Below are 25,417 nucleotides of genomic sequence, written 5' to 3' on the forward strand. Positions count from 1 at the left end.
CACAGTACACCATCATTCAATTACACAAATATACATTATTATTATTATTATTCAAAAATATCATATAGACTACGAGTTGATGAAATAGAAAGAGTATCCGGACTGGAATGTGTTTATTGTTGCTCTGAATCTGGCGCTTTCTCACCACTCATACGTCATCATTGCGCGCCTGAACGAGGATCACTGAGCGGCACTTCTTTCCTATTGAATGGGAAGTAGAAAAAAAACACAGCGTAGAATAGTCAAACTAACCTCTCAGCTAATTCGTTACAGGATATTATTAAAAACGGAAATATTTCGAGATGATTGATACCATCGAAAAAGAAGACAATATTATCAGCGAGGAGGAGGCTGCACAATATGATCGACAGATTCGCCTTTGGGGTCTCGATGCTCAAAAGAGGTTTGTTGATAACCGTTTCGTACACAAAGAACAACTGTACTCGTATTAATTCAAGGATTTTTTTGGCTCATTGTTTAAGAATAATGCATAAACATTTTACGTATGTTTTCAAATGTATTATTTGATGCATGCATGCTTTTTGTCTGAAATAAAAATGGTGTAAAAGAGCCACTCCACGAATAAATTTTTGGACTAGATGTGCATAAATAGTAAGAAATATAATGTAACACAATTTAACGACATGCATATGCATTTGACATTTTCAGACTTAGGGGATCACGGGTACTTCTTGTTGGTCTCCGGGGTCTTGGTGCAGAAGTAGCAAAGAACCTTATTTTGGCTGGGGTCAAAGGACTGACTCTCCTGGACCATGAGCAGGTATTATATATATATATATAAAGACTGACTTAAAGTAGTTCACCTCAATCTTTCTTCATTTGTTAATGTCCTTCATGTTCTTCCAAACCTGACTTTTTTCTGTGGAAAGTCAAAGGAGGTGTAAGGTTGACCGTTGAGTCAGCCTGCATTTTAATTGGATGGTAAAGCAATTAAATTGAATGGTGACAGAGGCTGTCAGACCCTAGGCCTAGACATTTAACATGTGTTCCACTGAAGACCATTACAGGTTTGGAATGACACAAGGTTGTATAGATTTTTGGGTGAGTTATTCCTTTAAATTTACCACTCATAACAGCACCTTAACAGGTACATAACTAAGTGTTATTTGGCTTCAGGTGACAGAGGAGTCCAGACGTGCTCAGTTCCTGATCCCTGTGGATGCAGATGGTCAGAACCAGGCCCAGGCCTCTCTGGAGAGAGCTCAGTTACTCAACCCAATGGTGGAAGTGAAGGCAGACACCGATGCGGTGGAGAGCAAGCCGGATGACTTTTTCTTCCAGTTTGATGCGGTGAGCCCTGGAACAAGCAGTTTTATGGGGTAATCTGTAGATTTGCAACAACTAAATCATACACAAGACCAACAGGCAATCTTATGTTGTGAGCTACTATCTGATTGTTCATCAACTAAAAAAGGACACAAGAATATTTTAGGGACACATGAGTATTGTAAATACAGTAGATGAGAATCTTTATTTCCAAAACGGCATGAGCCAAATTTGTTGTGCCACTTTATAGCGTATATTACAAATCCAATGTAAAATCTTATTGTACAGAAATCCCATAAGAAATTTAATATCTCTGTGGAAAGTCTGATGGACAGGAACTGTCAGTTTGACATCAGGTGTGATAGAGGTTCATCTGTGTATCAGTGATTGACATCAGGTGTGATAGAGGTTCATCTGTGTATCAGTGATAGATAATTTATCTTTTTGTCCTTCATGTCCACTAGATGTCTCTATACACAATTGATCATTTTCATTTAATGTGGTTAGAACTTCTTTTTTGCCATGTTTTTCCCTCAACCTCAGTGTGAACCCATCTACGAACAGCCAGCCTCAGATCTAGACACAGACTTTTATCTGAGACTTAGTTTGGTCTTTTCCAAGCATATGATATATTCCAGGCCATATTTTCTTTAAATCAGGACTCTGTTGTTGGCTGTGGAAGATGCAGGCAGTATACATACCCTGTTCAAAGCGCAGACAGGCAGTCTTTCATCTTTTCTCTGTCTGGGAGCTGTCTGAACCCTCCCTCTGGGAGTGCTAGTGAGAGTTCAGGAGGAGGGGGAAGAGATGGTGGGACACAGAAAGACGAGGGGGGTTTAACATCATCTATTCTCTTTTATCTGTTTCTCTTGATATTTCTTTGAGAAGTGCACAGGAAACATTGTGAGTGAATGTCTTTGTCTTCTCTTGTGTATGTGTGGTGCTATTTTCAGGCGATTTCTTAATAAACGATGCAAGTTTAGTTAGGAGGAAGCCAACAATACACTGAATTAATTCATTGTCTGGATGAACTGTACATGCATGAAAGGATCATTGGAGACAACAAGTACTAGGATGTTTTGTGCAACAAGTACAGGGATTTGCTTGTGCAGGTGTTGAGGTAAAATATATATTTTTGGAAGCCCATTTCTGCCACAAAAGAAAAAAAATCATGTTTTGGTAAATCATATTATGACATAATTGAAAATTATGACATAAGGTCATAAAAATAATAAGTCATAATAATGAGATAAAAAGCTGAAATTGCAGCAAATCATTTTTAATCAATTGTAACTTTTTGTTCTAAATGTGACTTTTACAATTTTTTACGTTTTATCTCTTTTTACTTTTGATGACTTTGTATGCCAATTTCAACTGATTCAAAAAATATGACTTCTGTCATCATTTTTACTTGTTATAATTTACCAAGCATGATATTTTTTTCTTATGTTGCAGAAATGGGCTTTGATACTTCAGTGTGAGATGATTGTTTAAATCCTGATAAAAAAAGAAGAATATAGCATAATTTAGTCGCTCTTATGTCTTTCCAAACCTGTATGATTTTATTTTAAAGATAGAAAAGTTGAATAATGTACAGATCATTCTTTGCCATAATCACACTTAATGGTCACAAGAGCTCTCAAGCTTTAAAAATAAATCTAACGTGCCATAAAACATTTCAGTCCTCACACAAAGCTATCATATTTATTCAGAAGACCTGGAATATAGTCATACTGACCACTTTTATGATACTTTTATAGTGTAATTTTACATATTATCTCTCATTATTTAGAAAATAGTGGCCTTTCTTCCAAAATTCTCTCTTTGTGGTCCAAGGCTTAATTTGAATATTTATGTAGAGTCAGCTGTTTTGGCAGTCCATTCTACCAAAAGAAAACAACCATGGAGCTCCAGGACAAGGTCAAGCAGGAAGCCCTCATGTAGGGAGCGGGTGGAGGGCTGTTCACAGTAGCCTGACTGGGGTGTACATTTTGAAGGACTGAAGATAGAGGAGGACTAAAGCCAAGAGCTTAAATTGAATTAAAGATTTGCCAGCACAGAAGTCATGCAATGCCAAGTGGCAGCTATTTAGAGGAGGCATATGGTAGCTGCTGGTAGCTCTGATTAATATTCCTTTGTGGCATGATTTGTTTCTTCTTTGCATCCTCTAGGGGTCACTGCTTGATAAAGATGCGTTCTTTTGAGTCGTCTGGCTGCCTGGAGGCACGTAATGCTGACAGGAAGAATGTGTCAAAAGACAATGTCTCGCCACATGTTTCATAATGTTTCTCCATGCACCCTGGTCCCAGATGAACTTGAACAGTAGTGAAGGTGTTGCTCCTCAGGGCATTACTTCATTGCAACAGTATTTCTGAGAAGTGTTGTTGATATTCTGGCGTGGATTGCATAACCTTTGAACATCCTTTTTGAACAAAAAGGCCTGCTTAGATAATCAGTTCAGTTCAGGTGTACTTTAAGTTATGATGTTACAGATGGTGTTCTGATGAGGACAGTAAACAACCAGAATCAATGGTAAACAAACACAAGTCAGCAGATAAAGTGATGAACTGTCTGTCCTTGAAGATCCACCCAGTTAACGCATCATGGCACATGCCATCAGTATGTCATATGGGTATTAATACGCCACCCCATTCTTATCTCAAACCCAAAATTGGGGTGTGAGAGGTTTGGGACCTTGGATAAGAGTGCCAATGTCATTGCCAGACCTTTGTTCTTCCAAGTTTCTGGTTGTACTCATAAGATCAAGTTCACTGGTTTGAAAACAAGCAGATATTAAAGCATATTGTTTTGTTCAGGTTTGTCTGACCAGGTGCTCTAAAGACCTCATGGTGCGAGTGGACCAGCTCTGTGCCTCCAGGAACATCAAGGTCTTCTGTGGAGATGTGTCTGGTTATCATGGATACATGTTCTCCGACCTTGGCAAGGAGCATCACTATGTAGAGTAAGTCAGGAAATGTGGATGAAAAGGTGGTTGTGTTTGATTTTCATGTGGAAAAAACTGACGGTCCCATTCAAACTTGCCAGAGAAAAGCCCAAAGTGGTGAAAGGGTCTAATGAGGCCAATGATGGTCCTGAGGCAAAGAAGCCGAAGGTTGACCCCAATGAGACTACAATGGTGAAAAAGGTGAGTGTGTTGGCGGATTTGGTGTCTGTTAACTATATTTTTTTCAATTTTCAGTCAAATCTATATGACCCTTTAAAGTTAATTCGACCTCCATCTCTCTTTATTTAGACCGTCAGCTTCTGCTCTCTCAAAGAAGCCCTAGAGGTTGACTGGACTAACGAGAAGGCCAAAAGCAATCTGAAGCGTACTCCTGCAGACTACTTCCTTCTGCAAGGTACACCTTCAGAATATTTTTTACGTTTAATTAATCCAGTAACTCATGGATGGCTATTTCCTTCCTAAATTGTACAGTACTGCATGATCTTCAGGTAAGGTACATACAGCGGGTAAAATAAGTATTGAACTTGTCACCAGTTTTCCCAGTAAATATATTTCTAAAGGTGCTGTTGACATGAAATTTTCACCAGATGTCGGTCAAAACCAAAGTAATCCATACGTACAAATAAGTTCAGAAATGAAGTTACGTGTAATAAAATGGAATGACACCTTGGAAAAAGTATTGAACTACGGAAATGTATTTAATACTTTGTACAAAAGGCTTTGTTAGTAATGACAGCTTCGAGACACCTCCTGCATGGAGAAACTAGTCGCATGAATTGCTCAGGTGTGATTTTGGCCCATTCTTCCGCACAGTCTTCTATGAACTCTGATCTTTAGTTCTTATTTTCTATTGGATTCAATATTCAATATTCAATTATTTTCGTTTTCTGAAACCAATTGAGAGTTTCCTTGGCTGTGTTTGGGATCATTGTCTTGCTGAAATGTCCACCTTTGTTTCATCTTCATCATCCTGGTACTGTAGGTGTTGGGACTGAACCAGCTCATACTAATTTTCACTGACTAGGGGCAGGATTGCTTTCTAATTACTGATAGATTTCAGCCGGTGTCTTGGCTTTCCATGCCTTTTTGCACCTCCCTTTCTTCATGTGTTCAATACTTTTTCTCTGTCATTCCATTTTATTACACATAACTTAATTTCTGAACTTAGCTGTTTTGTTTTATTTGTATGTATGGATTATTTGAGTTGTTGCCAACATCTGGTGAAAATTTCAAGTCAACGGCACCTTTAGAAATATATTTACTGAGAAAAATGGTGAAGTGTCTAATACTTATTTTACCCGCTGTACTGTATTCTAGATGTTTCTCTTGCTGGCCAAGGCTGCATTTATAGGATCAGAAATACAGTACATTTGTAAAAATATTATTGTAATGTAACATTACTTTTAACATTACATTAACTTTTTTTGATTAATAAAAAGTTCTAAATAACAGCATTTATTTGAAATATGTAAACTATAAATGCCCTTATGCTCATTTATGATTATTTTAATGTGCTATTACTCAGTAAAAGTATTTAAACTTACTGACAGATCATGTGAAGCGCAAACATCCATTTAGTTAACACAGATAATCAACAAAAATAGCAATAATATTATTATATATACTATACCAGGCGTAAACAGGGGCTTAAGTGGTTAGTTTTGTTAGTTTGTTTAGGCAATTGAAGACAGTACAGGTTCCTCCTGCAGTCTGTCGTACACCATTATCAGGGGGAGGGCCTGTTGATCTGTGTAATTATAGTCAACGTTTCTCTTACTAGTCCTCACCTGGTGTCCTCACTGAGACTGGCTCATTTTCCATCACAGGCTGTCCATGACCAGTCATGTGCAGTGGCTCTCAAAAACAAAACATGCCACCTCCGCACCTCTCTATCATTATAACAGACTCTGACTGCACCTCCGCCCCTCCCTCAACATCTAGTATTACATTTATGGAAAAAATAACACTTCCTATTTGTGCACTGAAGCAAGACTTTAAATACATTGCTGTGCTCAAAACTACCACACATCAGTTCAAACAGCTTTTGAGGAAGAGCCGTTTCCTCTGTTTTAGCTCACTGATTTATTTGAGGTTTTATAACCCCAGTGGTGCGACTATTACATCTATGATTTTTTTTCCAAACCCTCAGATGTTGTTTTCACAATCTGGAGAAAATTCTATCAAGAAATTCAGCTATGAAAGTTGAAATTGTGCCATATAGAGTGAGATAACATGAATGAGTGGGTGTGTGTTTCTTTGATGTAAGTGTATGTGCTACGCTGCCAGGTGGAAATGCAGTGGGCTGGGGTTCATTGTGTTGTAGTTGGTGGGCAGTCAAAAAGGGGAAGTGATACTTTGGAAAATAGCCTAAAGGGGCTTGATGCCTTTTCACGTGCTACACAAATCTTTAAACACATCTCTCTTCCACTAACGTCCTGTTTAAACGTGGAAAACCCACTCTTTCCCCACTCAGTCTCTCTTACTTCCTCCGACAGTGCTTCTGAAGTTTCGTACAGATAAAGGTCGTGATCCTCAGCCAGACAGCTTTGCTGAAGACTCTCAGCTGCTCTTGCAAATCCGTGATGATGTTCTTGAGACCATGGGCCTGAGCTCAGAGCTGCTCCCCAACACCTTTGTCAGGTACTTACAGACGCAAAAACTGTGTTCTCTTCATTCTATCCAACATGTTTCTTTCTTATCAACCAAGGATGTGAAAAGCTAGTGGGTGGGTTGTATGAACGACTAGTTGAACATGATAATAAGTCTGGTTTCAGGTTCACCAGACCCCGACTGGGTGTCTCTCAAGTAGACGGAGTGCAACAGAACGGAACTGAATGCAGGCGTTTTTAAAGATGGATTATTTTTAACTACTTATGTTTTCTTGTATATCAAAATAGCTACAGATTCTAGCGTAGAGATCAAAACAAGTTAAAAAAAAAAAAAAAAGTGAGACACGATGTACCATCCAAACACACCCGCCTAAATGGGGAATTTCTGAGAGAGTTTTATCATGCCCATTGTACCTAATAACTGAATCACAGCATGCTAATTAAAACACCACAACTAAAATACGAAAGAAAATATCTAGATTAACTCAACAAATTGGGTTTTTTGAATGACTAGTCAGCCCATCATTAATACCAGTATTCTCTTGCTTTAGCCAATGTATACTTGGGTTTCTACGCATACACTAGGGTTTACATTCATTGTGCGACATACATTTTGTCATCAGCTTAGTATGCTCAGGTTGCAAATGTGCACAGATTTTTTGCACAGTCGAAAAATAAATTAATTAGATGGAACAACAAACTAGCGAAAACACCCAAATTGGCAAGCCGTTCTGAGAGGGGTTAAAAGAAACACACAACTGTAATTTAAATAAGGACAGATATTTTAATTGGCTATAACTATATTTTAATTGGCTAGAAAATACTGCAGATACGGGACAAAAATGTAAATTTCTAGTGCACATTTCTTGACCACCTGTGTTCGCACACACACTATCAAATAAGGTATACTTTGAAACACTAATTGTGCTTTGAAGTCTTCCTGGGAAGTTTGTATTTGTTGGGAAGTTTTGATTATAACATTAGGTGCGTTCCGTTCATTTTGATCAGAGCTATGATAAAAAATGCACATCAGGTATGTTTTTGCTTTTTTATTTTATGAAGGTGCTGTAAATTGAACCGTTATATATATTCTAGTTAAATCTATAATTCAACAATACTATCATATTTTATATATGCGATTTTAGTAGTTTTATTGGAAATGAAAATAATTTCATTCATTTAAAAAAATTTGCCATCAGTCAATACAGCTGCTTACATATTGCCATGTTTTCTCACCGACACAGCCCCAACTTGGAAACTCTGGGCTTGAAGAAAGAAAGTTGTCCACTTTTTCAGTTTTCCAACTTTGTGGTGGCATTCATGTCCATTCAACTCATAAATACAATCTTTCCAACATGATCTGAGTGCTCCATAAGTGTAAAAACTGAAGTATACTTTGGGCTTTTCTCTCCAACTTAACTACAACTCCTGGCTTGTGTTTGGTCCTCACAGTTACTGTTTCTCTGAGATGGCTCCAGTGTGCGCTGTTGTCGGAGGAGTTCTTGGACAAGAGATAGTCAAGGTGAGATCTTTGATTTGATCCATTTACATGTCTGAAGTCTTCATTGTAGTTTCGGTTTCTTTAACTTTTTCGTCCTACTTATACATGGAATGTGAAATTTCCCCTTCCATACAACCGTTCAGTCTGGTTCTCCACACAACCATGAAACCCTCCATTTTCACTAGCTGCGAAAGTGACTTTTCTGATGAGGCGCAGTGAGAAGCGTATGGCAGCTGCCCTCTCCATCAGAATCTGGGCTAAGTCCAAAAGTTTTATCTGTTGACGTTGTATAAATGCCAGAAATGACGAGGTAATATTCCGGTCACTGATGAAATCCAGCGGAGAGCGCCTGAAATCTTCTCATATGATTCCATAAACCGAATGAGATTAAATAACCTTAAGCGTAGTGATGTAATCAGTCAGTCTTGAGTGGATAATTACACCTGGATTATGGACAGAAAGAGGATCTGCTGTAGTGTAGGCCATGTCAAAACACAAATTCGCTCCAGTTACAACACAACACAACAGAATACAGTAAATGGTAAACGTCAATATCTCTCTTAGAGGGTGATGTCATAGCCCAGACCGGGATGCGGTGGGGTCTTTGTGAGGGTGAGGATCAGGGCTGTGTGCGGTGATGGAGTGAACGCCGTGGTCTCAGAGGCGGTGGCTGGGCAGGCCTTGAACCCACATGGCGGTGGAGTGAGGCCAGGCTGTCTCGCCATCTCCCTGCATGATGAAACAGGCTGCAATTCGCATATGGCTCTCTGTTCCTCGCTGCCCCTCGCCCATCAGTCTCCGTCGCCACAACAGAGAACGCGTTCGATCAAAGCCGTTAATTACAGAATTCAAGGTCTGTTTGCATGTGTTCGGCAGGCGCTGTCTCAGAGAGATGCTCCGCACAGGAACTTTTTCTTCTTCGACGGCCTGAAGGGCAGCGGGGTGGTCGACTACTTCGGATCCAAATAAGTGGCCCCTGGAGAACACGGAGAGATGTGTGGCGATGCATGTGTGCTCTCGAAACACCATGGAGTTCTTCTTCTGCCAGTGGCCGCAGGCATCAAAATCTGTCTTTTGGACGGTACCTTTGCGTAGCAGTATGCCACACATCAACCGATGCCAAGAGCAACGAGAACATTTTGTCCACACACTCTTAAATATTCATGTACACACGTTTTTCACCAAGGTTATGCGATTTCTACATTTTGTATTAAAATAATAAAAGCCCAATAGAAAATACATTTGTTTTTGGATTGTTGAGCATCATCGATTTCAATCATTTCCTCTAATCTGTTGCCAAAGGTCTCTTGTGTGACGCTAAATTGCAAAAATGAAGGCAAACAGCTTTAAAGGGAATTTAAAATGTCTGATGCTCCCTTGAGCCATTTATTTCTGAAAATTAAACCACACAAATCATCCCATTCCTGCACTGAAATGAGGCCGGGTGGATTTTCTGATGCTTGTTATCGTTCTGACATTGTAGTGAAAGCCTGAGGCGCATCTTGACGTATCTTGTCAGGTCTGGTTTTTTTGGTGACGTACGTAACGGGAAGTGCTTTTATTATCTCAGCCCAGGTATGTCATTTACTGGACTGGTACTGCAGGGTTTATGACCCCGAGGCAAGTAGGAACTCATGTTTTGATTTTGATGTTTTCGTAGAAGGAAATTATCCTGCCCATCCAGTTAGAGCCGAAGAGGAATGCTAAAGAATGTAATGGAACATCTGAAACAACTGATAGTGCAAACATGTTGAACCCACAGCCTCGTGTACAGTATTAGAACAAATAGTACCGTATGTGTCACGTTTGTTTGCCTTTCAGTTGAAGTGTATTATGATGTTTGAATATGTTGCGACTCTGCTGCAGACATGCAAAATCAGGACTTCGGAACTTAAATGGGTAATAAACGTGTGCCTGAAATGACAACACAGCATCAGTGAGTCAGATGAGAAGACTGGTCAGACTGGTTGAGCAGGTGCTCAAGTGGGAGTGGCAGCAAGTCGTCATGTAACTGTTTTCATTTTTTTTTATTTCGTTGACAGTGGAAACATGGGTAACTAAGTACTACTAATAGGCCAAACTTTTTAAAGATTCTTGTCATTGCAGATTTAAGCATCAGCATGGAAAAGATTTTTAACTGTACTGTGCTAATTATAACAAAACAGCGATGGTAAAGTTCACTGAAAGGCAAAACTCCCACAACAGACAGGATGTCTCTTTCAAAGTGAAGTCTGGGTATTAAGTTAATCTTGATTGAAATTCAGGAGCCACAAATGAGACATTTTATTAAAGTTGGCATGAAATGGAAATTCAGAAATTCATCCTATTTTCTAAAAAAAAAAAAAATTATTTGTGAACAATTCATCTAGGCATATTGCATTTTTTACCTCTTTTTTTTACCTTTAAGTTAAAAAAAAAATAAAATAAAAATAAATTTGTTTAAACCAATGTTTCAGTGAAATGACTTCACTCTGATGCCACATGCTGCAATTCTCCAAACATTTAGTCTGTTTAAACCCTGTCCCTTTCTTCACACTCGAATCAGGATCTGCCACCATCCAATCAACAACGATAAATAGAACCTGAAGTAGAATTCCTACTCTACTTTTTTTTTTTTTTTAGATAATCCGTTTCACTTGGATGTACAAATTGACTAAAAAAAGTCATAATGTAAGGCTCAAGCGTGTTAAACTGAAACCGATATCCTGGTTTCCTGAAATTGTCAGCAGCTGATTTTAATATGTGGTGTATTGTTTATATTGTTGTACTGTGATTATTGGTGCTTGAATCTATTTGGTCTATCTTTAGCAGTAGGTATAATTAAATTGCATCGCTTTAGGCAGTGTGATGACTCACAAAATGTCTTTTCACAAGACAAAGAACTATAATTATGAACACTTAAAATTTAAATTAGAATACATTTCATTGGTTGTTTTAAACCAAACTAAACAGTGTTTTCTTTTCAATGTCATTGAGAGTATACAAGTATTCATTTTCAATGTTAGTCAAGTAGAAATTCACCAAGATAACGAAGTATAGTAATGAAGTCCAATTACTTAAGTACTTCACATCGCTGCCAATGCAGCCTGAGCTGTAAAGAGGCCCTGACTGATTAGCATCCACTAGCTGAGGAGAGAGCAGGATTAATTACGGACGCTGTGTTAATCTACTCATTTTAATTAAGCAACCTTCCTCTTATCGCGAAGGAACCCCCAAGGCGAGATGTTCTTACTCCAGAACAGATGTGTTGCTCCCAGCTATAAATGCATAAACATGTGACGGGAGAAAGAACAGCCCTCACATGATCAGCAGCTCTTTTAGGAACACCCTGGTGAAGTCTGAATGGTCCTGCATGGGAAATGTTCTGGGTGCATGCAAATCAGAGCATCACAATCTACCAAATCTTGTTCTGATAAGACTCCTGGTGTTCTCAACATGAGTACAGTCAAACAGTCACAACACTATATCAGATGAAATATGCATAAGAGAAGGCTTGTTGTTTGTGTAATGCAGCCTTCTTCAGGCTGAAGATCCTTTGATGGAATATAGTCTTATCATATATATCATCATATTTGTGAATAAAATAATGCACGTTTTGATATGATGGCTACATTGCGTAACCATTAAAATAGTTGTTGCTGATGATGAAGAGTCGTAGACTTCTAAATTATGTTTTGATTTTATTAATGTTTAGTAAATGTTTTATTTTAACGTGGAAGGGAAATTGAAATTTTTTGCTGACTTTTAGCTTTGTTTGACTTCGTTTGAATTAATATTGTATGAAAACTTGTTTCTGCGTCAGAATAGAAAGTAAATAAAAAATAAAAAGGCAAATGTGACTTTAAAAAAGTCTGAATGGTGAGATATAAACTCTGAATTGTGAAAAAAAAAGAAAAGAAAAAAAAAGTTGTGAGATAAAAAGTTGCGATTACCCTTTTTATCCCATGGAGGAAACAAGCTTCTAAAATTGTTTTTGTTTGCCCCATGTTGAAGACCCCTAATCTAATATATTATTGATGGGATCACATGGGCTTTAACAACAAGAAATGAAAATTGTGTATTTATCTTTAAAGTGTGAGGACAATCATACAGTAAACCATCCAAAACACTGTTGTAATTGTCATATTTATTGAAAATGGTAAGGAAAAAAACAATACAAAATTCATATAGAAATTTTACATAGAAAATTTCAAATGGCAAAAGTACAAAGCTAGAAAATGAGCGATATGAGTTTAGTGTAAATCTGACAGTACAAATAAGGCCTTTCTGCACCGGAGAACACGTGTATCAATAAGAAGTCACAAGGTGGCCACAGGAAAGAGACCACACAACTGTTTTACAGGAAGTCATGAGACAGGCAGCCACAGGAAAGACATCTCTGCTCCACAATATGCCATGAAAACTCTGTACTGACATTACAAAGCCAACGCAAGCAGAAATGTTGAGTGGTTTAAGGAGTTTTCCCACCGACTTGCCACAGTTTTTCAAATGTGGTTTCTAAAGGAAGTGCTTGAAACCCCTAACATGTATCTGTAAAAATCCCAGATAGACCTGGATCTGACACGTCAATTCATAGAGAACACGTCTGTTCAAGTATCATGGAATTTTGGCTCAGTTTAATCCTTTATGTAGACAAATAAATTACAGCAGAAAAAAATATGAATGGATTTATTTGACAACTTTCAGGGGAACCTCGATAAATAAGTTACAGAGATATTTGGTCCATAAAACACAACACTAATGAATATCTCCATGCTTATTTAATCCACTTGCTCATCGCAGTACATTTTTGTCAATAAGGAATCATCAAAATAACCAAAAGTACAAATGATGGACATACAAAATAAATTAGCTTGTGCTTCTCAAATATTTACTTGAGAATTCTATGCGCAAGGTACATTTTTATGGGGATTTTTTTACAGGACTCCACTTTATTTCATTTAAATCTAAATAAATTGCAAATGGGCAGAAATCCACTGGATTTTAAAGCAACTGCTTTCCAGTGTTGGTCCAAAAAATATTCGAAGAACAAAACAAAACAGAAACCGAAAAAAGGAACTTAATGTTAAGTACTTTAAGGTCATTTCATCAAGATATACAAACCACATCAGAAACAAAACTCCCATTTTATTCTATCCTGTCCTTTTTTTCTCAAAAAAATATGTACACATGTAATTCATACAAATATTAACACTGCTCTCCAGCCATTTCAGTAACTAGTGGTCTGGCTTTCCCACAAGGCTTCCAGCCTCACTCCTGTACCTCCATTGGAGGTGACCAGTCTTTGAATTAAGTGGCAAATTTGTGTCCCGAAGTATAGATTCAGGTAGGGGGCAAACAGGTTCGGTTGACCCGCACACCATCCAGTGATTGTCCCTGATGGCTTTAGTACACAAAGGGCTGAAAAACAGCGTTAGCAAGGCACGATCCAACTGTGCTCCATTAGTATAGTGCGTGAGCATTCCATTATCTCGATTATCACCCATTTTCCATTAATGGTGTGCGGGTGCGTGGCCTGCGCCACTGGTGACTGATAGTGCAGCGCAGTTATTGCTCCTGTAAGGCAGCTGAGAGGAGAACCCACGACACACAAAGCACTTCTGGGCCCGAGGCGCTACGCAGATCTAATCAATTTGTTTGCTTGAGAGCAACCCAGCTTAATGTAACTCCCCAGCATTGCAGTTAAAGATGTAAAAGAGTATTAGGCAAATGCGCCGAGTGCCACACACACCTACTGACGTCTATACTGGGACACACACTTCAGTCACTAATGCTACATGAGAATCCATGGGAAAAAAAAAAAAAACACAGATAAAGAAACAAACTTGACATCTGATCCTGCAGTAAAGTCCCAGAGTATTTAAGTGGTCGGCAGGAGAGCGCCTGCACTCTTCCTGTGACGTAACCCGTCTGTTTATCTGAGGCCGTGCTGGTAAAGGGCATTGATGGTGTCGGCGACGAATGCGAAGAGCCCGTGGTACAGGCCTCTCCAGTTCTGCCAGCGTGGGACGGCATTCTGAAACAAAGATGCAAGAAGAATGAGCTCATCGTCATCATGTGTTTTATGTAATGCAAAAAGTGAAAGGGAACATAAGAGGCATAATAAAACTTGTTTTTGTGCATTGCATCTAAGTGCTCAGGGACTGTAAAACCGAACAGCTGACCTACTTAAGTTTCAGATTTGGCTCTAATCATCTGCCTACCTATTGTGAAAAAGATGTAGGATACTTTATAAAGAGTGAACTGAATGTAATGCTTTCATAAGTAATCATAATTAAATAAAACTTTAGTACATCTTTAGTAAATCTTGCTATGTTCATAATTGTTTCTATAGTTGTTTAAATATGTTTAAAGTGTACTGCTTAATGTACTGGCAAACATTTATGCTTTTTATAGTTTATACAATTTAAAATGTACTTTAAAGTAAAACTCACAAAATGCACTTTTTAAGTGTATTTAAGCGTTAAGAAACAGTCATATACTCTTTCATTAATATATCTGCAAATACAGTTTTTAAAAAATATTCTTGAGATTTAAAATAGGCTACACTACAGGTGCACACTGAAGACTACTAAGTGCGCTTCATTTTCACAAGTGTATGAAGCAAAGTTGATTTAGTTCTGTGCCTCAGTTCAGGAAACCGAATTTCGAAACTTTGACTTTGTGTAATTAACTTTTTCCACCTCTTCTATCTGTAATCAGCTATGAGGTAATAGCTTAAACTTTTTTGACCATTAGCAACGCTCGCATAAAGCTGTGACAAGGTGTGTTTGAGTGGGAGTGTGTGTCAAGGTTTATGTTAGCATAGATGTGTACGTGTGTGTGCACAGACACAGGGTGGGGTGAGGCAGTCCCAGACAGACAATGTCTGCAAAGTGGAGTCAGGAGAGGCGGCACATTACTCGTCAACAGCTGCTATGAGTCATCCGCTAAAAATAACTCCTCAGAGGGGGGGATCAAGTAAAAGAGAGGGAAAATAAGAGAGTGACAGTGAAAGAATGAGCAACACACAGAGAAAGGTGCAAGATGGATAACATAGACAATGTTGAAAAGGTCAGGGTTACCACACCTTTCACGTTTATTTAGCATGTTTGTTTAAAAGATTAAATATTTAAATAAATATTATCAAATTCAATTAAAACAAATTAAAATCATTTGTCAATTAAGTAAACATTACTTGGAAATTTTTTTTTGAAGTAATCACACAAGTAAACAGTACTTAAGAAAAAAGAATACATTTAGAACAGTGTGGTTTTCTCGTCAATGTTTTTGTTTAAATAATTTTAATAACATAACAGATAAAGGCAGGCCTATTAGGCTTCATTTACACTGCACAGATCCAACATTTTGAAGCATATACAATTTTTTTTTTTTAAATTTGTTTTTGTTTACATCTACCTCAGACAAATCAAAAGCTTAAGATAAGTAATATTACAAAATATTTAAAAAAGAATATACTACATAAAATATTATTATATTATTGAATAAATTATTTTAGTAACAAATTATATTTACGATAGAAACATATATATATATATATATATATATATATATATAGACATATGTATAGACTAGTGCTGTCAAGCGATTAATCGCATCCAAAATAAATTGTTGTTTACATAATATATGTATGTGTGCTGTGTATATTTATTATGTATATATAAATACACAAACATGCATGTATATATTTAAGAAAAATAGGTTATTTTATATATTAATTATATTTATTTATAATATAAATTATATGACTAAATATAAGCGTAAATATTTTCAAAATGTATACTGTATGTGTGTGTATTCATACAGGTGCTGGTCATATAATTAGAATATCATCAAAAGTTGATTTATTTCACTAATTCCATTCAAAAGTGAAACTTGTATATTATATTCATTCATTACACACAGACTGATATATTTCAAAAGTTTATTTCTTTTAATTTTGATGATTATAACTGACAACTAAGGAAAATCCCAAATTCAGTATCTCAGAAAATTAGAATATTGTGAAAAGGTTCAATACTGAAGACACTTGGTGCCACACTCTAATCAGCTAATTAACTCAAAACACCTGCAAAGGCCTTTAAATGGTCTCTCAGTCTAGTTCTGTAGGCTACACAATCATGGGGAAGACTGCTGACTTGACAGTTGTCCAAAAGACGACCATTGACACGTTGCACAAGGAGGGCAAGACACAAAAGGTCATTGCAAAAGAGGCTGGCTGTTCACAGAGCTCTGTGTCCAAGCACATTAGTGGAGAGGCGAAGGGAAGGAAAAGATGTGGTAGAAAAAAGTGTACAAGCAATAGGGATAACCGCACCCTGGAGAGGATTGTGAAACAAAACCCATTCAAAAATGTGGGGGAGATTCACAAAGAGTGGACTGCAGCTGGAGTCAGTGCTTCAAGAACCACTACGCACAGACGTATGCAAGACATGGGTTTCAGCTGTCGCATTCCTTGTGTCAAGCCACTCTTGAACAACAGACAGCGTCAGAAGGGTCTCGCCTGGGCTAAAGACAAAAAGGACTGGACTGCTGCTGAGTGGTCCAAAGTTGTTCTCTGATGAAAGTAAATTTTGCATTTCCTTTGGAAATCAGGGTCCCAGAGTCTGGAGGAAGAGAGGAGAGGCACACAATCCATGTTGCTTGAAGTCCAGTGTAAAGTTTCCACAGTCAGTGATGGTTTGGGGTGCCATGTCATCTGCTGGTGTTGGTCCACTGTGTTTTCTGAGGTCCAAGGTCAATGCAGCCGTATACCAGGAAGTTTTAGAGCACTTCATGCTTCCTGCTGCTGACCAACTTTATGGAGATGCAGATTTCATTTTCCAACAGGACTTGGCACCTGCACACAGTGCCAAAGCAACCAGTATCTGGTTTAAGGACCATGGTATCCCTGTTCTTAATTGGCCAGCAAACTCGCCTGACCTTAACCCCATAGAAAATCTATGGGGTATTGTAAAGAGGAAGATGCGATATGCCAGACCCAACAATGCAGAAGAGCTGAAGGCCACTATCAGAGCAACCTGGGCTCTCATAACACCTGAACAGTGCCACAGACTGATCGACTCCGTGCCACGCCGCATTGCTGCAGTAATTCAGGCAAAAGGAGCCCCAACTAAGTATTGAGTGCTGTACATGCTCATACTTTTCAGTTGGCCAAGATTTCTAAAAATCCTTTCTTTGTATTGGTCTTAAGTAATATTCTAATTTTCTGAGATACTGAATTTGGGATTTTCCTTAGTTGTCAGTTATAATCATAAAAATTAAAAGAAATAAACATTTGAAATATATCAGTCTGTGTGTAATGAATGAATATAATATACAAGTTTCACTTTTTGAATGGAATTAGTGAAATAAATCAACTTTTTGATGATATTCTAATTATATGACCAGCACCTGTATATGCATGATAAATATACACAGAACACACATATTATGCAAACAAAAACTTTTATTTTGGATGCGATTAATCGCGATTAATCGTTTGACAGCACTAGTATAGACATATGTATATGTATATATATATATATATATATATGTATAGTATCTATCTATCTATATATATAGACAACTGAGATGTAAGATTATATTATAAAATATATTATTATGAAATTCAATTCCATGCTTAATATATAGAAAATATTATAATAGAAAATATTTTATAATAAATATTAGGTGCTTTTATAATAATATAGCTTACAAAAAGTGATATTTACTATAAAAACAAATAAAAAATTAAATTGTTTTTAAACATTTAATTAATTTCCATGATAAATATACCATATAAAATAATTCATTAACAAATTCTATTGCCGATAAAAACTTCCATGACTTTAAGATTTATTAATTTTGTTGAGGATCCCTGGAAGGTGAAATAGACAAAGATGAAGAACATGGAACACAAGACTGTTTAAGAGAAAGTGTCTGGACGACTGAAGGCTACAACTACAGGGGAACCAAAGAGGACAAGGAACAGAGAGAAGTGATTGAGTTCAAGATGGTGGGAGGAGGATCTGTGGTTTGCCAGTCTCACATGTTGACAGTAAAAGAGAATGGTATATGTGAGCATGCATGCTGCACACTCACACTGAGCTTTTGTTGCCCTGCTAGGGAAGTCCCTGTCATGTCATTCTTCTGCTGGCTTCAGTAAACAAAGCCATCATCCAGTAAAAACACACTGCTATCAGAGTTCAGAGAGGCCACACGACAGGTCACAGGCTTTCTGCACGTGACCACGCCGGCAACTGCCTCAACGAGACATACAGGGTTTTATTACATTGCGTGTGTCGGTGCAGGTGTGTAAGCATGTGCGGGAAACTGGGACGAATGTGTAAAAGCAATTAAATCCATATAAAAAATAGGTAAATAAAAGAGCGGAGCGCTGCACGCTGAGGCAAAGCGGTGACGTCATGTGTGTTTGTCTGAGGAGACGAGGGGGAGGTGGGTTTGCTTGGGGGGGGAGGGGAGATTAGCCTCTGTTTACTCCTGTTCGCTTCACCGACTAGCTCCTCACGCGATACAACATGGATCCAGAGCGCGAGAGAGAGAGGGAGGGAGGGTTATTAAGTTCAGCCACAACTGGAAACTCGACTCCAGTCACAACACTCACTGCAGGCTCGTGAATATCATATTGATCCATTTACTAGAAGACCCAATGGAGGCCAAATTTGTGAACGCCCTGCCTACAGTCCCTCATATTAACAAAGAGACACTGCCCATTTACTTTATCGCACTTAATGGCACTTTGGCACAAGCTGTGGCATATTTAAACTGTTGCAACTAGACAAACATGATCCTTACCCTCTGAAGAAAAACAGTGTTCATCTCGTCTCCAATGGTTCTCAGCTGTATGGCCACCCTCTCTACCGCCTGCTCCTCCAGCCTGGGATCGTCCTCAGCCATAGAGCTGCTGGACCTCGAGTCTTCGGAGGAGCTGTGGCTGTCTGGGAGCAGATCGGGCAAGGGAAGCAGCCTTTCTCTAGAGCTGGAGAGTTCCTGTTCTGTACCTAAATAAAAACAAGAAGAGTACAATATTATATTGATTGTACAAAATTCCCTTGAATAGATGAGAGTACACATATTAATCATTATTCTTTTATATTTCACAAATATCATTAAGTTTTTGGGGAGTCACACATGAGACTTGTTGACCTTGACACGATCATGAGGGTCTGAAGGGGTCCTCTCTATAGGATACCACTTCCTGTTTTATGTTTTTTTGTTTTTATGTGCACATTTCCGTGTGTTGGCGGCACAACATGAATTTGACTTAGCAGACAAAACTTTTATAAAAATGAGTATTAAAAATTATATTTTAAACTGCTTCACTACTTTTTTTTTCAAAGATATAACAAAAGTGTGCCAAAATACTTAATATTATTTTCTTTTTCTTTTTGAGATTTTTTCTTCATATCACCCTAACAATTTTGGCTTAATTACTTTAAAAAAACATTGTTTTTAACTAGGAAATTAAAAACATGTTCATCATAGAGGAGGTCAATTCATGTCATTTTAAGTACACATTTCAATTTAATGTTTTTTTTTTCTTCGAATAAATAAATAATTTAGACAAAAAAAAAAACAGGATCATATCATTGACCCATTTATTTATTCATGTTCATCAGCACTTGTGGCTGTTCAAGGATACTGTTTGTTCTTAAAGGACTAGTTGAGAGTCCATTGATTCATTGAGAGTCGTCATTTGTTGACATACTATCTGGTAGTTCTGTCAAACTAGTGTCAAGGTTCATTTCGGGTAACTACTTTGAGTAAAAATGCCACTGGCGCAATATTAATAGTACTCCCATGACAAAACAGTGATATATGGGACTGTTGCACAGGTTCAGTTGAGGCCACTAGTATTTAACATCCATTTAACAGGGAGACATGCAAAAGAGTGGGTAATCTAACCAAATACATATTCAGCAGAGGTTACAATAGCGGTGAGATTTCATACACAATGGTGAGCCAAATTCTCTATTTGTACTTTAGTACGCATGTGATGTCATACGTTGAGCCACAGTGTTTGTTTTGTTTTGTTAGGTCAGTTCTATAAGCTCTGAATAACATTCACATTCTATTCTTTACAGTAACGGTAGCACCAATGCCATCTGATTAACTGTATGACCGCTCATTAACTTTTATTGATTGAATGCAAACTTCAAGTCCTTATTGTTTATGTGACAGAAGGACAACAACAATACTATATATCATCTCTGAATGAGTACTGCTATTGTAACATGGGACAATGCACTGACATTTGTTACTTGTAGCTCCTTGAGACATAAAGTGTGGACTTTCTAACTTTATTATGTGACATCTGGCATCCAACTGACCCAATTCAACACCCATGAACAGCAAATAGCTAACGTACTTTCAAATGCCAGTGCCCACCTGTCATACTTGCGCCTTTAAAGTAAACCTTCATTGTTAGTTCCTTGTGAAAAACAAGTACACTGTAGCATACTTATAGGATGAAATCATATACTTTAAAAGAATATAGTTAAGTGTGAACTGAATGTAATGGTTTCCTACACTAAATGGAATGTTTTTTTTTTACAATTAAATGAAAATGTATTATAGTTTAAATTTATATTAAATGCAATTAGTTAAATTTAAGTGTTTTTTATTTCTTAAGTATGACTATAGAACATTTTATGTTATTTCACAATTACAGTTGTCTGATATGTACACTGCTAAATGCACTGACAAGCATTTAAGCTGAGCTAAAATATACTTTATTGTCATTTCTATTAAAATACACATTTGTAGTGATGATGCAATTTACGTATTAAAACATGATGATTTAAAATGTGCTTTAAAGTTAAACATTTCTTTTTGACATTACAAAGAGCACTTTTTAAAAGTGTACTTAAACACAAGTGTGCTCTCTCTAAAGGTGCGCTTGTAGTTTATTAATATGATATTATGTGCAAGTACAGTTTTTTAAAAATGCACTTTTAAGATTTGAAGTACACTACATGTGCACATTCAGTCAGGCATCTTACATCTCAGTTGTGGCCATCTTTTCTGCCCTTCAAAGTGAAGAGAGTTTGCATTCATTTTCTAATCTGCACAATAGGGATGCATAAATATAAAAATTCTGGCTAATACTAATAAGATTATAGTTGTATCTATGACCAATAACCAATAAATGACTGGTATTTTGACTAAATCAGTTAAAAAGATTAAAAATCAATTGTTTTAAATGCAACCTGAATTTAGGTGTTGCAACATTATAATGTTCATTTTGAGATGTAATAAATATTACATTCAAAAGTGTCATTAAATTAGTGTTTTAAAAGATTAACCATAAGTGAGAATATAATTTTCTTGCTTTCCGCACAAGTGCGCACAGAGAAAATGCCTCTATGTAGAGGATTAGTGGTGCAGCCGTAAGAATCTGCTGATCCTCGGTGCAGGTGACTTGAGAGAGCGGGAGTGCTGGGATCTGGCTTGTTGCCAGGGTAACTGCAAGCCGGTGCAGCCTGAGCTGAAATCCAGCCATTGGTGGACAGGAATGAGGGGTGGGCTGGGATAGGGTGGACAGTTGGAGGACAGGGAGGGACCAGGGCCAGACTATCAGCTAGTGAGGAAAGCCTTTAAGGAGGAGTGTCAGCAGAAGTGTCAGATAAGGTTAACTGATCGCTAAAGTGAGGTTAAAAACATGAGGAAAAGAGAGCGTGAGGATTGAGAGACACCGCGACATTCAGATGATACGCGATTCTCTGTGACAGGCCGCCATTGTGGACTGCGCAGCACTTGACAGGAAGCCAACAGCAAAGAACATGTCTAAACATGTCTCAGCAAGAGCTCTCTGACTAGGGAGGGGAGGAGGGCACTTCCTGGTGCATTTTAACCCTTGGAGTCAAAGCCAGTGATTTTGTCTTCTGAATCTCATTTAAATACATTATGCTAATTAGATTTCCACCAATGCACATCACATAAACACAAATCTCTATGTTGCAACACCTTACCTGTATTATCCCTGAGTGGATTGTCCTGCTGCGGGACGCTGTCCGAGCTGAAGGCATCTTGAGTGGGGACTTGGGTTAGTGGTGGCAAGACAGTGCTGGTTTGTGTAGCGATGGTTCGGTGCCGGTGGCAGGGCCAGGCGTCCTGACGCAGCACCTCCATCCTGCAGCTGTTTGGTGCTCCGGGGTTGCGATCACCCGCCCTTCTTTCCATCTCTGGACGGGCCATACCAGATACTGCCTTGAAATGAGAAAAGCAAAAAAAATAAATAAATAATAGTTACAGAAAACATACATCAGTCGTTTTTGCATGCCATCTGTTTGGGTTTAAAATGCAGCTGGACACAAATGACATCATATGTTATTGCATGCAAATTAAATTAAAAGTGGACAGCAGTCAAAATGATTTTATTCTATAGCCCAAAATAAAGATGAAAATACATTTGCACTCATTTAGACTTAATGGAATAAATAATAATAATAATAATAATAATAAAAATTATAAAATACATTTCAATATCAGACCCAAATAATGATGAAAATAAATTGACAATCATTTAGACGTAATGGAATAATAATAATATTAAAATTATATAATATAAAATAAATCAAAACATCGACCCCACGTAATTATGAAAATACATTTACAATTATTTAGACCTAATCGAATAAGCTACATAATAAGAAGAATAAGAACACGAATAATGTACTTACATTTCGGAAAGACAAAATAAAAAATCTAATCAAAACATCCTAGCAATGCATTTTGTGTTATCTGACCCAGCAACCTATATTTTGAGCGTCCACAAGATGGCAGAAACTACAGCCTCGTGTTCACGGATGTGTTTGTAAACAAATCCGTGCACGCGATGTCACGCACCGCTTCTCCCGCGCTTTAACTCGATCTTACACGCTACAGTGAGTCGCTCTAACACTCAATGCATTTTAAAAGCTTCATTCCACTGGAATGCATATTACATTTTCCTAATTACGACACTGACTATGATTTTATCGATTTTTCTCAATTGGCAGCAAGGGCTGGTGTGGAAATTTTGAAGCGTCGGAAAAGTGGCACCTACAAACGCACAGCCGGTGACTTGTTGAGTGATGCAAGGTTAAAGATTTGAAGAGGTGGAAGATTTTGGAAACTGACAGTTCTTTGACATACGGCATAGTTTACATGCTTGTTTTATTATTATCTTTAAATAACCAGTTGTCATACTACAACGTTACGTGTTGAAGGTTAAAATCGGTTCTTCCGAGATAAGCTGGAAGTTGCATTTTGCAGCACAGTAGCTGGTTTTTAGCTGGTCTAAGACGGTCTAAGCTGTTTGTTTGTTGGCTGACCAGCGACCAGGCTCCAAAACCCAGCTTGACTGACCACCTGGCTGCTGGTCGAGCAGCTTGCACCTGAACAACTGAGCAGCCAGGAACCGACTGTAGGCTACTCCAAAACACAGCTACCATCTTCAACTGGAGGAAAACATCAAACCCCCCTTTTTCACACTAACTGTAAAGTGGTAACATGTTGTTGACTAAACGACATGTTTCTACTTGATCTAACCCTAAAATGACTATTATTCGTGTAACCTAATGCAGTCTGGCTGATTCTGTCATTTTAAATAAGATTTTTGCTCAATAATAAACAGTAATGTGCCGCATCTACTGTCTTCAATAGAAGTAATCTTACATCGATGCCTGCAAACAACAAAGAGATGCATGTTCAAGAATAAAAACATTTATGCTTACCTTCAAAATGTGTTGTAAGTCAGTAGATGTTATTCCAGGGTTGTAATGCTCTGACACCAGAGATATGTGTCGTGCTTTAAAAACACTTCGTTAGATGTCCGCTCATGTTATTCCACAACCGGAGGAAAGAAAAACTGTGTCAATTTGGTCAGATCGGCAGTTAGGTGTGCTTGTGAAGATGAAGCTGTAGGTTTATGATGACAGCAAGTTGCTTTCACTCCCGCGAAGTGCTCGCATAAAAGGCCACGCCCCTTCGCCCGTCTCACAACAAGTCCTGACATGCTAGTGTGAGGCAGAGTGGAGACACACACACACACACACACACACACAGAGAGAGAGACAGCCAAGACAGCACAGGAACCAACAGCCCTTTACGCCCACTGTTGTTTGTCGATTCGCAATCCGAGTGGCTTCAGTGTAGATCCTGTCGATGCTTATCGGTCTCCAGGTTTACAAAGTACTTTATTGGGATCGCTGTGTTGCATACAGTAACCACTGCTTACTGCATTAATATAAGAAAATGAAAAATAAATAAATAAATTTAAAAAATGGTGTCTCGGCATTAATTATTGATTCAAAATAAAACAGAATCTGCCTAAAATTCAGAAAGGCAACAAGTTTATGTTTATTGTGGAAATACAGTGCACACCTGCTATATATATATATAATATTTTTTTTATTTATAAATATATATTTGTGTGCATGCATGCATGTGTGTGTGTGTGTGTGTGTGTGTGTGTGTATGCACAATTGTAATATTTAATATGCACTTATAGCCCTCTGAAGCTTGATGGAAACTTTTATAGCTGCTATTACTTTTGACCTTTACTAGTAATTATATGTGATTGTCATTCTTATGTCATTTTGTTTTTTATTTATGACAGCACACATTCAACATGACCGACTTAGCCTATCACTATACTGTAAAACAAACAAACAAACAAACAAACAAACAAACAGAGAATTAAATATTAAATATAGCATTCCGTTTCCAGATAAAAGCGTTTCCCATCGTTTTTGTTTATTTTATTTTTTTAAACAAAATAAAATAAAACTTTTAAAAATTTAAGTATAGGCCTATTTAATCATTAACATCAAACAGTCTCTGATCATTGATGTGCAGCGCTCATGACAAACTTGGCTAATAGTCGATTTAATTATGCTAATTGAATACGGAATTCCCCATTTCATCCCCTTTGACCCTTGTCCTGCAGCTTCCGACTGCACCCTTTGTTTAAATGCAGATGCCATGCGGATGATGGAGGGCTGCAGAGATATGGGGACCTGTTACCCACAGCAGAAGAGGCTGTCCGACAGCACAGAGGGGAATCCCCAC

At 37.8% G+C, this 25,417-nt stretch overlaps 2 protein-coding genes across 4 annotated transcripts; one reads left to right on the top strand and one right to left on the bottom strand.

Moving 5' to 3' along the window:
• Positions 1-130: 130 nt before the first annotated feature.
• On the top strand, positions 131-9,601 carry sae1 (SUMO1 activating enzyme subunit 1). Of its 2 annotated transcripts, XM_058799002.1 has the most exons (9): positions 134-403; positions 670-781; positions 1,138-1,311; positions 4,104-4,249; positions 4,333-4,432; positions 4,541-4,646; positions 6,748-6,892; positions 8,314-8,383; positions 9,239-9,475. In XM_058799002.1, exons 1-9 carry the CDS (start codon positions 303-305, stop codon positions 9,329-9,331), a joined length of 1,047 nt encoding a protein of 348 aa, XP_058654985.1. In that variant the 5' UTR covers positions 134-302; the 3' UTR covers positions 9,332-9,475. The 2 variants fall into 2 exon arrangements, with proteins under 2 accessions (XP_058654986.1, XP_058654985.1); XM_058799003.1 differs by lacking the exons at positions 6,748-6,892; positions 8,314-8,383 and having other exon boundaries at positions 131-403; positions 9,239-9,601.
• A 2,874-nt stretch (positions 9,602-12,475) lies between these two features.
• bbc3 (BCL2 binding component 3) lies at positions 12,476-24,450 on the bottom strand. Of its 2 annotated transcripts, none has more exons than XM_058745534.1 (4): positions 24,082-24,440; positions 22,336-22,573; positions 19,160-19,365; positions 12,476-14,378 (listed from the first exon to the last, which is right to left on the bottom strand). In XM_058745534.1, exons 2-4 carry the CDS (start codon positions 22,559-22,561, stop codon positions 14,277-14,279), a joined length of 534 nt encoding a protein of 177 aa, XP_058601517.1. In that variant the 5' UTR covers positions 22,562-22,573; positions 24,082-24,440; the 3' UTR covers positions 12,476-14,276. The 2 variants fall into 2 exon arrangements, with proteins under 2 accessions (XP_058601517.1, XP_058601519.1); XM_058745536.1 differs by lacking the exon at positions 12,476-14,378 and adding an exon at positions 14,385-15,304 and having other exon boundaries at positions 24,082-24,450.
• Between the last annotated feature and the right edge of the window lie 967 nt (positions 24,451-25,417).

Source organism: Onychostoma macrolepis, chromosome 15, assembly GCF_012432095.1.
Source record: "Onychostoma macrolepis isolate SWU-2019 chromosome 15, ASM1243209v1, whole genome shotgun sequence".
NCBI classification, from domain to species: Eukaryota; Metazoa; Chordata; class Actinopteri; order Cypriniformes; family Cyprinidae; genus Onychostoma; species Onychostoma macrolepis.